This window comes from Myotis yumanensis, unplaced genomic scaffold (assembly GCF_028538775.1).
Source record: "Myotis yumanensis isolate MYYU_CA2020_CCGP unplaced genomic scaffold, mMyoYum1.0.hap1 SCAF_2, whole genome shotgun sequence".
In the NCBI taxonomy this organism is placed as follows: Eukaryota; Metazoa; Chordata; class Mammalia; order Chiroptera; family Vespertilionidae; genus Myotis; species Myotis yumanensis.
This window is the reverse complement of record NW_027223753.1, coordinates 66,929,759-66,945,231: the sequence shown is the minus strand read 5'-3', so window position 1 is coordinate 66,945,231 and position 15,473 is coordinate 66,929,759. Positions and strand designations below refer to the sequence as shown.

General features: G+C 37.6%; 1 protein-coding gene across 4 annotated transcripts in view; it reads right to left on the bottom strand.

The window, feature by feature from the left end:
- Window positions 1-15,473, bottom strand: part of PKN2 (protein kinase N2) — a 158,669-nt gene that overhangs the window by 7,025 nt on the left and 136,171 nt on the right. For 3 of the 4 annotated variants that reach the window (XM_070405521.1, XM_070405523.1, XM_070405525.1), the window contains 4 exons: window positions 14,255-14,431; window positions 6,014-6,076; window positions 4,350-4,426; window positions 1,175-1,317 (listed from right to left, as the gene is read on the bottom strand). In XM_070405521.1, coding sequence (XP_070261622.1) covers window positions 1,175-1,317; window positions 4,350-4,426; window positions 6,014-6,076; window positions 14,255-14,431 — 460 coding nt within the window. Of the gene's footprint in view, window positions 1-1,174; window positions 1,318-4,349; window positions 4,427-4,932; window positions 5,017-6,013; window positions 6,077-14,254; window positions 14,432-15,473 lie in introns of those variants that run through there. The other variant, XM_070405524.1, reaches the window with a different exon arrangement.

Below are 15,473 nucleotides of genomic sequence, written 5' to 3'. Positions count from 1 at the left end.
TATTGAGCTTATTAAAGGTTGCTGAAAAATTAAATACGCTAAAATTTATAAAGCACACAGAATAGTGCCTAGCACATGATAAACCTTTTAATTAGCTATTTCTTTCCCTCCTTTTCCAAGTATTCACTCCAATGTTGTTTGGATGAACTGAAATCATTTATTTGTTTGTTTGGGTACATGACAATCACAGAGAAAAATTTTCGAAATTTCTGACATTCAATAATTTGGTCATTCCTTCATTCATTTATTCATGCCAAGAAAAGTTGTTGGCACCAGAGAAACTAGAACAATGAACCAATCCAATAAGATAATTTTTCTTGCATCTTGAGATCATCAAGATTCTCTAAGTAGTTTTCAATTACTTATCTAAATAGGACTCTTTCCCAATTCCACCCTAATTTATCATATCCAAGAATTTATAACAAAACAGATTAGCCTCTTACTACTGCTTTATTTATTAGATATAATTCACTTTCCTCAGTGGTAAAATTTCTGTGAACAACTAAGTTATCCCCAGAACTGTATCAAGTTAATCTAAAGAAAATAGAAAGTTAATCTTTTCAATTCTGCTATCCTGTTTTTGAAAGTAACATTTGTTTTTGACTAAGGTATAGCTGCCTTTTTTTTAAAAAAATATATTTTATTGATTTTTTTACAGAGAGGAAGGGAGAGGGATAGAGAGTTAGAAACATCGATCAGCTGCCTCCTGCACACTCCCTACTAGGTATGTACCTGCAACCAAGGTACATGCCCTTGACCGGAATCGAACCTGGGACCCTTGAATCCACAGGCCGATGCTCTATCCACTGAGCCAAACTGGTTAGGGCCTGACTTTTCTTTATAAGTATACATGACATCTGTTTATTAGTTTTCCTGTTATTCTATTTCCTATGAAATATTCAATTATATTATATCTTAGAATCATAACATAGCAATACCAAAATATAAGAAACTATTTTCAAAATATTGGCAATGCATTCCACAGATGACATAAAAATCTAAAAAAGACAGTGAAGGTAATACAGAATCATAGGCAATTATTAGTACACTATAAATATTTATGAAACTTAAGTTCCATTTATGCATGAGACATATTAAGTAGTTTTATAAATGACATGTTTTGTTCTTTCAATCATCTTTCCTCTTTTCTTTCTCACTACTTTATACTGCTTACCTCTCCAACAAGCATTTCATATATAAGTACACCAAGGCCCCACCAATCTACAGCCCTTGTATAAGATGTTTCTGTTAATACTTCTGGGGCAAGAAATTCAGGAGTGCCACAAAATGTGCTTGTTCTATCTCCATATCCCATTCCTGAAAAAGGTAAAATTTAAATATTAGTGCATGGTGACCAAACTCAAGATATACCAAAGACTTTTAAAGAAAATGTTAAAAGTTGGTATTGAGAAAACTATGCTAAATAGCAACCTTATTATTTAATTAATGGGTAAAAATGACTTTCATACTTTATTAACTTATTTTCTCTTTCTTGTCATTACAAGTCACAAGTGACTGTGAATTTCAAGTTTTACCATTTTTTCAATTCAATCTTTTTCAGTAAGTTTATTTGCTTCATTATAAAAATAACATTAAATATAATTTGGAAAATACCACAAAGCAAACACATGGAAAATCAAGAGTTCACCAAAGATGTTACATAATATAGAGATATGGTATTAATATTTTTAGTTAACTAGTTTTCAAACATATGTTCCTCATAATTTACTTAATCAAATATACATTCTACATATTGAAGATGTTTCAATGTATTCTGAAGTATTAAAAGCTCATAACTGTTTTCTTATGAAAGAACTTAAATGAAAAGACCTTAATTCTAAATATGAAAAGGTTTGCATTTACTAAGTTTTATTTGAGATTAACTTAATTATGTCCGTTAAGACCAAGACTTAAAGGGTGAGAAATTTTTTTGCAAAATTTCTTTAACATTGGTCATATTACTTTTGCTTCAAAAATATTATTTGTAAGAAGAGTTGATATAATATCTATATACGTAAGTTCTACACAATCCTTTTAAATGCCTTGGCCAACATTAGGAAAAAGTTAACAAAGATGGAAACAGAACTAATTTCTTTATTTTTATTCTGTGCCTTGGTCATACAACTAAAACATGTCATACTTTTTGCATAAAACTACTCTAACTTTTCCCCCTTAATTTTTAAATGGTAATATTATAAAATCTTAATATTTTAATGTAATGCATATACTGTATATCATGTCACTTATAGTAATATAGTTATATTTCATTAATTCTGATAAATTTAAAGGAAATTGAAAGTAAGCCCAATTACCTAAGACTTCAAATTGGTAGAACTCCATGTAAGTAGTTAACATCAGGCTCTGGAGTCATAAAGATCTGAGTTTAAAAACCAGCTTTGCCACTTGTTAGCCATGAGAGCATGGGAAAGTTGTCTTACCTCAAAGCCTGTTTTCCTCTGCTGTATTACCAACTTTCATAAGATAGTTATAATTTAACTGGATATGCAGCATATGAAGCAAAGTGCTTGGCACATAGAAAGTGCTCAAAAATGGCTAGCTATTACTATGATAATGTACTATATTTTATGACAATGAGAAATATACACTTATTCTGGTTATTGAATACATACTTTCTGAATACCTATTATATTCTTGGCATCCATGCCGTGGTGGGGACATAAAAATGAGAGTAAGACACAATTCTTGTCTTTAAGGAGCTTACAGGAAATTGGAGAAAAACCAATATATACAGATGTCAACACAATTTGATGACTAACTAGATATGGAGAGTAGAGAAGAGGACAGAGTTCAGGATAATTCCACATTTTCAAACTGGGAGGCTGAGAGGACTGTGGCACCATCAACTATGAATTAGACTATCTAAGGAAAAGAAACTATTTTTTTTAATATATAGCATTTGAGATACTTATTGACTATTCAGGTAGAGCTGTCTAGTAGACAGCTGAATATATATGTTAGGAAGGGAAATAATAGATTTGAGGATCATTAATATATAATTGCTAGTTAAAAACTAGCAGTGAAGAGCAATGGTCTAAGGGCAGATGCCAAAGAACAAAATTATATAAATCAACATTGTTCAATTCAGAGAAGTCCAGTAAGAGAAAAATATTTTATTGAACTCAGTAATTAGGAGGTCAGTGGGTAACTAATGGACATATACTCACAAAGCTCATCTGTTCTTTCATTCATTCATTCATTCATTCATCTAATTACTTAATATTATTTTTAATCCTCACCCAGAGTGAGGACATTTTTTCCATTGATTCTGAGAGAGAGAGAGAGAGAGAGAGAGAGAGACAGACAGACAGACAGACAGACAGACATTGATGTGAGAGAAACACATCGATTGGTTGCCTCACACACATGCCCCAACTGGGGGCAGGGATGGAACCTGCAACCAAGGTATGTGCCCTGGACCTGGAATCGAACCTGTGTCCCTCTAGTGTGCAGGTTGATGCTCTAACCACTGCAACACCAGCCAGGGCATCATCTAACTACTTATTAACTGAACATTCACTGAATACTTAAGATGTGCCAAGCACTATACTATGCTATAGAAACAAAGCTGAATAAGAAATAAGAAGCTACCAATGTGGAGGGGCAGGCAGATAATGTTCCTAACAATAAAATGTATTAAATGTAAAGATAAGAAAGAATACCTATTTACCATATATTAAGTAAGCACTGTGTCACATACTTATCTCCAATTCTCAAAATACTCCTAAACAAGGATGATTACATTTATTTTATAACTGAGGAAATACTCAATGAGGTTAAAAGTAACTCCTTCAAAGATACAAAGCAAATAAGTAGCAGAACTAGGATTCAAAACCTAAGACTATCTGGTACCTAAGTCCGAGCTCTGTACACTTCCTTATGCTACCTCTGATTCAAATGTCCTCAGTTTACTTATTTATTTACTTTTGAATATATAGAAAGGATTCTTGATATATATTTTTCCTATTTAAAAGTGTTAAAAGTTTTAAGAAGCTAGAGAGAAATTATTAGGTTTATTTAATTTACTCTATAGTCCCAGCATAGTGAAAACTTTGGTGCTTAACCAATGTTTTTATAGAATAGTGATAGAATTATTAATCATACAAAGAGAATCTTTGTTTTATACTCTGACTTCTGAAAACCTAACTTTATTCATACCCACAGAATTCTTAATATGTGACAATTAGGTTATATGAATAATCCATAATGTTTTAATAAAGAATAAATTAAGTTAAAAATACATTCTACTTTCCATAGATAAACTTGAAAACTACCAAAGTACAAAGGAATAGTAATATATTAAAAAAAGAAACTTTAAAATGTCTGATTACCTTCTTTGCAAAGGCCAAAATCAGCAATTTTCACAAAGCCTTCTGTATCTAGCAATAAGTTATCCAATTTCAAATCTCTGTTCAGGATTAAAAAAATGCAAATAAAAAAATCAATAAAATCAGTAGAAAATGTAGTAAAAAAATTCATTTCATTAGGAGCCATACTTTCTCTTTGCTAAAAACAACTTTTTCAAATTGTGATTTGAGATTTAAATACTATATTAGAAACATTCATTTTTCTTTCATTTGAAAAATGTATTACTCTACATAATATAGTTTCTGAATAATTTTCATTATATAGAAGAATGTATTTAATAAAGAATGTTTTCTCTATTTAAATATATACTTAAAAACATGAAAGAAATTTAAGCATTTGCCTATACACCATCCATAAAAAAAAAAAATGTCTAACAGTACAAAGAAGGTGTTAGGGGGCAGGTTTAACTTTCTAAGAGAGTAATTCAAAATAAAGAGAAAGCTATCTATCCATACTAAATGATTACAAATTAAGTTAAAAATAGTTTATCCTGTGAGTAAAACAGGACCATGAGGATACCCTTACCTGGAAAATACTGTTAGAAGTTTGAGTAAACTAATGTTTATAGTCTCCTAATTCTGACTGGCTTTCCATATGTCTACTCCAAAGCAGCGATTTTCCAGTGGTGTGCTGCAAGAATTTTTAAAGCATGCAATATTTGATTGTTTAGTCAGGGCACTAACCTCTTTTCCCTTAGATTGTCAATAAAAAAAATGACAACAGTCAACACAACAATAGCCATCTGATATGAATGAATCAAAATTATTCAGATCAGCAAAAATATACTTTTGGTGTGCTGTAGAATTTTAGTAATTAGTTTATGAGTGCCACGAGATGAAAAAGTTTGAAAATTGCTGGCCTAGAGCAATGCTATTCAAAGTGTGGCCCATAGACTAGTTGCTAGGCTATGAACTAGTTGTTCTGGTTCTGCAATTTGATAAGGAGCCTGCAGCAGACATAAATAAGTTGTCACCAAAATACACTGTTTAGTTGACAGCAAGACTTAATGAAGCAGCAGGTGATGCTTTGCACTCTGGTACAAGCTACTTATCTTAAAATGAAAAATTTTTTAGTGGTACTAGTTTTACAGAAGTTTTCTGAAGTTGAATGTAAAATATTCACCAGGATGCCCTAGCTGGTTTGGCTCAGTGGATAGAGCGTCGGCCTGCGGACTGAAGGGTCCTAGGTTCGATTCCGGCCAAGGGCACATGCCTGGGTTGTGGGCTTGATCCCCAGTGGGGGGCGTGCAGGAGGCAGCCGATCAATGATTCTCTCTCATCATTGATGTTTCTATCTTTCTATCCTTCTCCCTTCCTCTCTAAAATCAATAAAAAAATATATTTAAAAAAAGTATTCACCAGGATGAATATTGGAGAATTGTGTTATCAGAGGCCAACTCATAATTTGACTACTATAATTACATAATGGGCAGAGGTTCAGGAACAAAGAGGTCCATCATATAATTCCTGTGTTAACCATGTCTTTCAAAACTGGAATTTAACTTTTGCGAGGTCACTTATATAAAAGAGAAAATTAAGAAGCTGATTAAACACAAAATATCCTTCTTAATTATCTTTAGTTCTAATACACACCAAAGTAAACCATTAAGCATCAAAACTTCACTTACCTATAAACAATTTTGTGTTCATGTAAATACTGCAGCCCAAGAACTACACATGCAGCATAAAATCTAAGAATTAAATAAGAAATGTTTAATAAATTCCACTGCTCTTGAATCCTAGTTTATACTTTTATGCTTCAAAGCAGAATTCCATAGTTAACTAATTTCACAAATATTTATTTAGTTTTTATTATATGCCAGACATAGTAAGAAATGTGCTAAATATTAGGAGAAAAAAAGAAAAAAAAAAAAGCAAGCCCTGCCTGCTGTGGCACAGTTGGTTGAGCATTATCCTGTGTACCAAAAGGTTGCTGGTTCGATTCCCAGTCAGAGCACATACCCAGGTTGTTGGTTTGATCCCCAGTAGGGGTGCATATGGAGGTAACCGATTAATGTTTCTCTCTCTCCCTCTCCCTTCTTCTGTCTCAAAAAAAAAAAAAAAAAAAGAAAAAGAAAAGAAAATCAACAAAAAAATATTAAAGGAAAAATACAATCTCTGCAATGGAAGCCATTAACTTTGCCTGATGGCTTCCACTGTAGTCCTTCAACCTGGTCTGTAGGAGAAATTACAATATGCCGTAAGGGCAGAAGGACAGTGTGAAGAAAACTTTCATAGGGGAAATATAGGGCATTCCCTTGAGAAGGAAAGAAATAGAGGTGTAAGAGGCATAATATTTTTGAAAACAATAATGTTTACTGTGGCTGAAGTAAAAAATGGGGAAGAAGTAACGAGAGAGGAGGCTGGAAAGACAGCTTGGGATCAAGTTGTGAAGGATCTTGAGACATTATGGATACTGAAATTTTTTCTCTTTGTGATAGAGAATCAAACTATTTTAATCAGATTTGTTTGATATTTCTGATATTAGCATGAAGGTTGGAATAAAAGTAGGTAGATATCCAGAGGAGAAAACAATAGATAAGGTCATTAGGATAGTACAGATGGAAATTGTGAGAACCTTCATTGTAGTGCCAACAAAGAGAAAGCAAGGATAGATTTAAGAGAAATTTTCAAACTAGCATGACAGGACTTAACACATTTCGTACCGCTCAGTTTTCTCGTGTTTCGTGCGCCATCTGTTAAGGACCGCTCACGAGGGTTCTCGTTTTTCACGCCCATGGAAAAAGGAACGAATCTAGACACTTATATAAATTTTGTTTGGTCCTTCTTCGTAGAGGAAAATGTTTTACACAGTACCATACGTTAAAAAAGTACTAGGAGCTGAAACCGGTTTGGCTCAGTGGATAGAGCATCGGCCTGCGGACTGAAGGGTCCCAGGTTCGATTCCGGTCAAGGGCATGTACCTGGGTTGCGGGCACATCCCCAGTAGGAGATGTGCAGGAGGCGGCTGGTCAATGTTTCTCTCTCATCGATGTTTCTAACTCTCTATCTCTCTCCCTTCCTCTCTGTAAAAAAATCAATAAAATGTATTTTTTTAAAAAGTACTAGGAACTTTGTTTTTGTAAATAAAAATGTTATAATTATTGAAAAACAACACCTAAAGTGCATTATGATGATTTAAATAACGTGCAGTTTGCACAAAAACGTGTGGTCCCTGGCGTATGTCTTACAGATTTCTATGCGGTACGCAATGTGTTAAGAGTCTCACTGGCTGTGAGAATGAGGAAGAGGAAATGCTTAAGATGACTCTCAAGGTTTCCTTCTTAGTGCAATGAATAGGTAAAAAAATACAGGAGTAGCCAAAGTTGTGCTGGGAAAGTGAGTTTGGCCTTAGATTTGTTGACTCTGAATTGTCTTGGGGCAGATGAAGAGGTTTAGAAATTGGATAAATGGATTTGGATCTTAGAAAAACGTGCCCCAACTAGAATACTAACTCTTGAGAAGAACAGGACCATGTATGTCTTTTTCATTGTTTACTAAACTAGAAGCCTGGTGCAAGAAATTTGTGCACGGGTGGGGTCCCTAAGCCTGGCTGGCGATCAGGGTCGATCCGGTTTCCCTCTTCCTGCCCTCACCGCGGATCGTGGCCTGGCCGGGGAAAAAGCCACAAGAGATTTCGATCCCCAGTTTGGAATGTGCAGGAGGCAGCCAATCAATGATTCTCTATCATCATTGATGTTTCTATCTCTATTTCCTCTCTGAAATCAATCAAATATATATTTTTAAAATGCAAGGTTTTTAGAGGAAAAAAGGTAGGGCAAGGGAGCTATTGAAAAAAAAAAAAGTACGGGGGCATTTGATATCTTGCTCACATTTCAGATAGGATAACATAAGGTGGTCCTCAGGGGGTGACAGGTGAGGAGGGGCAGTGGGTGGAGCAGGGCACTGCGGGCTGGGGAACGGGCTGTAATGACTGGGAATGTCTGTGACAGTGACACTGAGTATGTGCTGGGGACATCGCTGGGATCATTCATCCCCAAGAGGTTTTGATTCCGGATGGGAGGAGAATCACAGAGATCAGTGGGCCTTTCTTAGTCTAGAACAGTGGTTCTCAATCTTCCTAATGCCACAACCCTTTAATACAGTTCATGTTGTGGTGACCCCCAATTTCATTGTTACAAATTGAACATAATTAAAGCATAGTGCAGGTTGAGAACCGCTGGTCTAGAAGGTGGCCTGGGCAGCAGGAGCAGGCTGCCCTGCTTCCCTATAAATGTAAACATGCAGTGTAACTGCACATGACGTTAGTCACATGGCCAAATCAATCCCAGTCAGCGCTGGTGGCTGTGTCCTGCCACTCTCTGGCTGCGCTGTGGCGCTATTGGCCAGGGAGACCGAAGCCATGCCCCTGACTGCACATAGTATACGAAGGGGCAGGCAGGAAGCTGGAAGCCAGAGCTGATGCGGCATGGGCCTGGCAGCGCTGCATCCACTGTGGAGCAGGATGGGTAGCAGCTATCGGAGTGATCGGCTTTGGAGTCAGAGGGGCTGTGCTTCCTGCACCTCACCAGTGGCCGTGAGCCGCAGGACCAAGGGGCAGCGGAATGGGGGCCACCGCCAAGGTTGGTGCATGGTCCTTCGCAGCACACCAGCCAGGCTGGGTGGGATCTGGGGAGGCTTTCCCCTCCTGGAGTTGCTCTTCCCAGGGCGGCAGCATCCAGCCGCTTTTTCTTTTTCCAATTTTTTTTATTGGAAAGCAAGCTCTAGGCCTGCAGTTCCTGGAATCCCTAGGCCATAGCGTGCGCCACCCACTCCCTCCTCCTGATTGAGCGTCAGCCTGGCCTGCGCACTCTCACAATTCAGGACTCCTCAGAAGATGTCTGACTGCCAGTTTAGGCCCGATCTCAGCCTGGATTGCGGGGATCAGGCCTAAGCTGGCAGTTGGACATCTCCCGAGAAATGTAGCAGTTCTCCAAGGGGCAGGCAGCCAGGAAGAAGCCCAAACTAGGGCTGGGCGCTGTGTTGCTCACACTCATCCCGGCCCACTGGGCCTGCTGCCGCTGCTCAGCTTCTAACTGAGTGGCACTCCACCTGTAGGAGTGCACTGACCACCAGGGGGCAGATCCTGCATTGAGTGTTTGCCCCCCCATGGCAGTGCGCATCATAGCAACTGGTCATTCCACTGTAACGGTCGCTTAGGCTTTTGTATATGTAGACTAGAGGCCCAGTGCATGAATTTGTGCACAGGTGGGGTCCGGCCAGCCTGGCCGCAATCAGGCCAGATCGGGGCTGGGCCTGTCAGGAGGAGGAGATGGCGGGAGGTTGGCTGGTTGGTCTGCCCAGATTGGGCCCCATCACAGCCTGGATCAGGGCTGCGCTGGCTGGGGGAAGGGGCTGTGGGTGATTGCCGGTGGGCCCCGCCCCCGATTGGGGTTGGGGAGCTGATTGGGGCTGGGGCCGGTCATGGGGAGGGGCTGCAGAAGGTTGGCCGCCTAGCCCCGCCCCCTATTGGGGTTGAGGGGGTGCGATCAGGGGCAGGCTGGCTGTGGGGAGGGCTGTGGGCCTATTGTGGTGGGGTGGGCTGATAGGGGGTGCGACTGGCCGGGAGTAAGGGTGGTGGTGTTTGGCCAGCAGGCCCTGCTCTTGATTGGGGTGGGAGAGTCCCATCAGGGACAGGCCAGTGGGGGAGGGGCTGTGAGGTTGGCCGCTGTCCCCACCCCGATGGGGCCGGTTCGCTGGCCACAGTGGGCATCATAGAAATTAGTTATTAGGTTGTTACGGTCATTATGGTAGCTGTCTATATATATATATATGTGTGTGTGTATATATAAAATATATATATATTATTATATATATATATATATTATAATAATAAAAGCATAATATGCTAATTAGACTGGACGTCCTTCTGGACGACCTTTCAGGTGAAGCCAGGGCTGTGAGGGAAGCCAGGGTCTTGGGTGCCAGAGGGAAGCCGGTGCTGGCAGCCAGGGGAAGAAAGGCCTAATTTTGCACGAATTTCGTGCATTGGGCCTCTAGTACATATATAAAGACTAGAGGGGCCCATTGCACGAAATTCGTGCACCAGGGAGGGGTTTGTCCCTTAGCCCGGCCTGCACTCTCTCCAATCTGGGACCCCTTGGGGGATGTCTGACTGCTGGTTTAGGCCCAATCCCACAGGTATCAGCCTAAACAGGCAGTTGGACATCCCTCTCACAATCCGGGACCTCTGGCTCCTGTTTGCCTGCTTGCCTGCCTGATTGCCCCTAACTGCCTCTGCCTGCCTGCTTGATGCCCCTAACTGCTCCCCTGCCGGCCTGATCACTCCCAACTGCCCTCCCTTGCCAGCCTGATCACTCCCAACTGCCCTCCCCTGCTGACCTGATCACCCCCTAATTGCTCCTCTGCCAACCTGATCACCCCTAATTGCTCCTCTGCCGGCCTCAATGCCCCCAACTGCCCTCCCCTGCTGACCTGATCACCCCCTAATTGCTCCTCTGCTGACCTGATCACCCCTAATTGCTCCTCTGCCGGCCTCAATGCCCCCAACTCCCCTACCCTGCTGGCCTGATTGCCCCTAACCGCCTCTGCCTCGGCCCTGCCACTGTGGCTTTGTCTGGAAGGACATCCGGTTTAATTAGCACATTACCCTTTTATTAGTATAGATGGCTAACATAATGCCTGATATGTGGCAGGCATACTGAATGAGGAGGCAAGTAATAAATAAATGAGTGAGTTTAAAAATGTAGATCTGTCTTCAGTGTAGAATAGGTTATTAGGAGACACTTAGGAGAGTCAATTCTTAATTATACAAGCAAAACATGGATATTTTCTCTATCAAATACGTAGAATACCCTTGCCCCAAGACATAATATTTTACTTATTGATCTACCATCTCATCCCCAAGTGACTATCATCCATAGAGATAACTATTCTTGTCAGTTTGGTGAATGTTCTTCAAAGTTTTAGAATGCAGTTAGATGTACAGGTAGATAATACAGCTATGTTTTGTGTTTACTTATTTTTGTTGTTCTTATCCCTCACCTGAGAATATTTTTTCACTTATTTCTTTAGAGAGAGTGGGAGGGAAGAGACAGAGAAACAGAAACATTGATATGAAAGAGACACATCGATTGGTTGTCTACTGCATGCGCCCGGAGGGAGCCAGGGATCAAGAATCGAACCCTTGACCCTTCAGTCTGCAGGCCGATGCTCTATCCACTGAGCTAAACCAGCCAGGGCTGTGTTTACTTACTTTTATAAAAATGGAACACAATTTGAAAAAAAATTTAAAATGCAAGTATTTAGAAATATTTATTTGATAAAACATTAGATCTTATATAAATACTTGTCAAAATCTAAAATATTTAACTAAGGTCCATTAGAACAAATGTGATTCTAAGATGCTAAGGTGGTTTTTTATACATACATTTTTAGCAAACTTATTTTGGCAGCAAAAGGATATATCAATTATAAAAATACTTTTTCTTTCTTTCCTTTTTTGTTAAATAGATTGCCCTAATGATACTGCACTTACCAAATATATACATATATATTAGTGAATGCTTACTATGTGTCAGGTACTGTGTTAGATATTTTCATCAATTGGCTTAATCTTAAAATAAAGCTTTTAGGATAAAATATTTTATAGAAGCAGAAAATGATGCTCTCAGAGAGTAATTTGTTTAAAGTCACATAGCTAGAAAACAGTAAAGCTAGGAACTGAACTGATTTTGATTTCATAGTCTCAATCAGTAAAAAGTCACTGATCATTTATGCGCCAGCCACCTTTCTAGCTATTCCGTTAGTATATAGAAAAGGTCCTTGTTTCTCTGCCTTTTACATCTTATGTAAAAAATAAATACATAAGATGATTTTAGGTAGAAATAAAGTGTTACGGAGAAATAAAATACAATAGAGACATGGGTTGGACAATAGTAATAGTGGTATTTTAGATAGGATACTCAAAAAATGACCTAAGAAATAACATTTGAGGTGAGATCTGAATAATTAGAGTACTTCAGATCTGAAGTAGTGCAATGTATCATTTTATTTCTGTATTTCATTGGGCTTGTTTCATTTGTATATGAATTGCAGTCTCAGCAAAAATAAAAATTTCTAAAGGAAGAACTGGATTTTATATATAAACACAACATATTTTAAAGGCATAACAAAACAGAAGAAATTTGAAGGTACAACAGTATACTACTATCTGCTCTACATACCTCTAAAGGTTATGATATGAATCAAAGAAGTGAAAATGCTAAATAAATGTCAGTTGTCAAAATATAAACAAGTAATGACAATTTAAGAATAAACCCAATAGAGATTTACTACTGATCTGCGATATGTTTTGAAGGTAGAATTGATCAAACTTGCTAATAATTTGTATGTTGCATGTAAGGAAAAAGAGGATCAAGAATGATTCTCCATGTTTTGGCTTGTACAATCGATAGATGGTACTGACATTTACTAAGATGGAGAAGACTAGAAGAGTAGTAGGTCTGGGACGTGGTGGGTGAGGTCAAGAAAAAATAGGAAAAATCAGTAGCTTAGTTTGAGAAGTTAAATGAGCAATAATATCAGCCATACAGAGGGAAAGTCAAGTAAATTTGGTGAGTCCTGGCTGAAGATATAAATTTAGTGAGTCCTGGCTGGTGTGGCTCAGTTGGTTGGAGTATCACCCCATAGAACGAAAGGTTGCAGGATTGATCCCTGGTCAGGTGTGTATAGTAGACAACTATTCGATGTTTCTCTCTCAAATCAATGTCTCTCTCTCTCTTCCTCTTCTTCCCTCCCTCTCTCTAAAATCAATGAAAAATTTATCCTTAGGTGAGGACTTAAAAAAATAAATATCAAAAATATAAGTCTTTGTTTTACTATGGTTGTAAATATCAAAAAATTTCTATATGTGACACGGCACCAGAGTTAAGTTAGGGTTTTTCAAAATGATGACATGCCGAGCTCAAAAGGTTCGCCATCACTGATGTAGAGTGTAGCTACTAAGAGTACTTTCCTAGGTTCAAATCCTAGCTCCACCATTTAAGAGCTATAAACTGGGATAACAATAGGGGGAACTACATATATGTATATATTTAATCTTGTGTATGCTATTATTTATTTTTTATGCATTTGAATAAGTAAAACTTTCATATTATATCACATTCAAGAATTACAAAAAGGATTCTAATTTAGTCTACTTTCTATGTCTTTCATTGGAAGCAATATATATACCACTTTCTTGGATACTTTCAGAGATATTGTAAACATATACAGATACTTAAAATTACCCTTTAAAATACAAATACTAGTATTTCGTACAATAATATGACAGACTATTCTACCCTTTCTCTTTCCACTTAATGTACTTTGAGTATATTTGGTATTTAAAGTCATGGTCATAATGGCATTCCCTAGGGATAAAATGTAACAGAAAACAAAAGTTTTAGCCCTGGCCACGGTGTCTAAGTTGGTTGGGCATCATCTTGTGCCTGTTTGATTCCTGGTCAGGGCACATGACTGGGTTGTGGGCTCGATCCCTGGTAGGGAGCATCTCACATCAATGTTTCTCTTTCTCTCCTATCCTCTCTCTCTAAAAACAACAACAAATCAATTTTAAAAAATTATTAAAAAAAAAAAAACCCAGCAAAAATTTTATTAAAAAGAATCTAAGTTTTTATTTAAATTATCAGGTATGATTCAGGGTAATCCATGAAATTTCAACATGGACAACAGAATTAAATAGATTTTTTGTTTTTGTTTTTGGTGGCAAAAGGTAAAAATTTCTAAAGTCTTATTTTCTATTTGGGAAAGGGGGTGGGGGACGAGAATTAATTCAGAGAGCTTTTTTCCTTTCCAGAAAAAAATTAGTCATGAAAAATTCAGAGAAAGGTCTAAAGCATACTTACACAGCTCTTGGTTCAGAAAAGACATCAGTATGAATGTGCATCATTAGGTCCCCACCGGCAGCATATTCCATTACAAAGCAAACATGCTCTTTGGTTTGGAAACATGCAAAAAGGTTCACCAAAAATGGATGCCTTACACTATTCACAGTTTCAAAAATTCTTTTTTCACACATCAGGCTGTAAGAGAAAACATTTAAAAATAAATAGGTTTTTTTCTTCCCTTAGGTTCTAACTGGAAACAATGCTCTTTAAAAATTACCAAACTCTAAACTAAGCCAAGTTCTTAACTATTATAACTTTAAAACCATAAAATATGTCTTTGTTTTGCTACATATGTTTTAAAAAATTTGGTCTGCTTGATGTATATAATGAATTGAAATATGTTAATGCAAACTAAAATATATGATTAGTATGACAAAGATTATAGAGTTTGTACTGACAGTACCAGAGCAGCACACGTATGGCTAGTGTTATAGTTAACAGAAAAGACTTAATTAGGGTAAACTGTGAAAATTTATCAGGAAATGGTCAGAGAATTTAGCAATTTAAAGCATAATAAAAATAAAAGTTTGTGACCAAGGTAATTTCAAAGACAGTCTTTTTAATTCATAAGTTACAGAATTCAAGTATTTTATCATATAATATATGAAGTAAAGATATGCTGCATAAGTTTTAATTTGGAAGGCTGACTGGAAAATAGAGAGGCTACATGGAGAATTCTGTAACATGCTTCAAGAAGCTTCTTGAGAGTGGTATAATTTCTCTGTAAAGTCTATAGAATCATAGGTTTTTTTCTGTAAGAATTCTTATGAGCTGCTAGAAAGAACATTGTTCAAAATTTCTGACTCTGGAACATTAATTTTGACTAAATAGAAAAAAATTACTACTCCTTCTCTTCCTGAAAACCAACTTGACTTAAAGTAGAAGAAAATCAAGTCAAATATTCAAGGACAACTTGGAATTAACTTATTTCCATATTTAATCACCCTATTTATGATAGTTTTGCTGTTATTAAGTCACAACTTCAGAAAAATAGTTTTATTTATTTATTTTTATTTCCCTTTATTAAGGTATTACAAATGTGTCCTTATCCCCCCAATGTCCCTCCCCCTCAATCCTGCCCTCACCCTCACCCCCTGGTGTCTGTGTCCATTGGTTATGCTTATATGCAGGCATACAAGTCCTTTGGTTGATCTCTCCCCCTTACCCCCACCCTCCC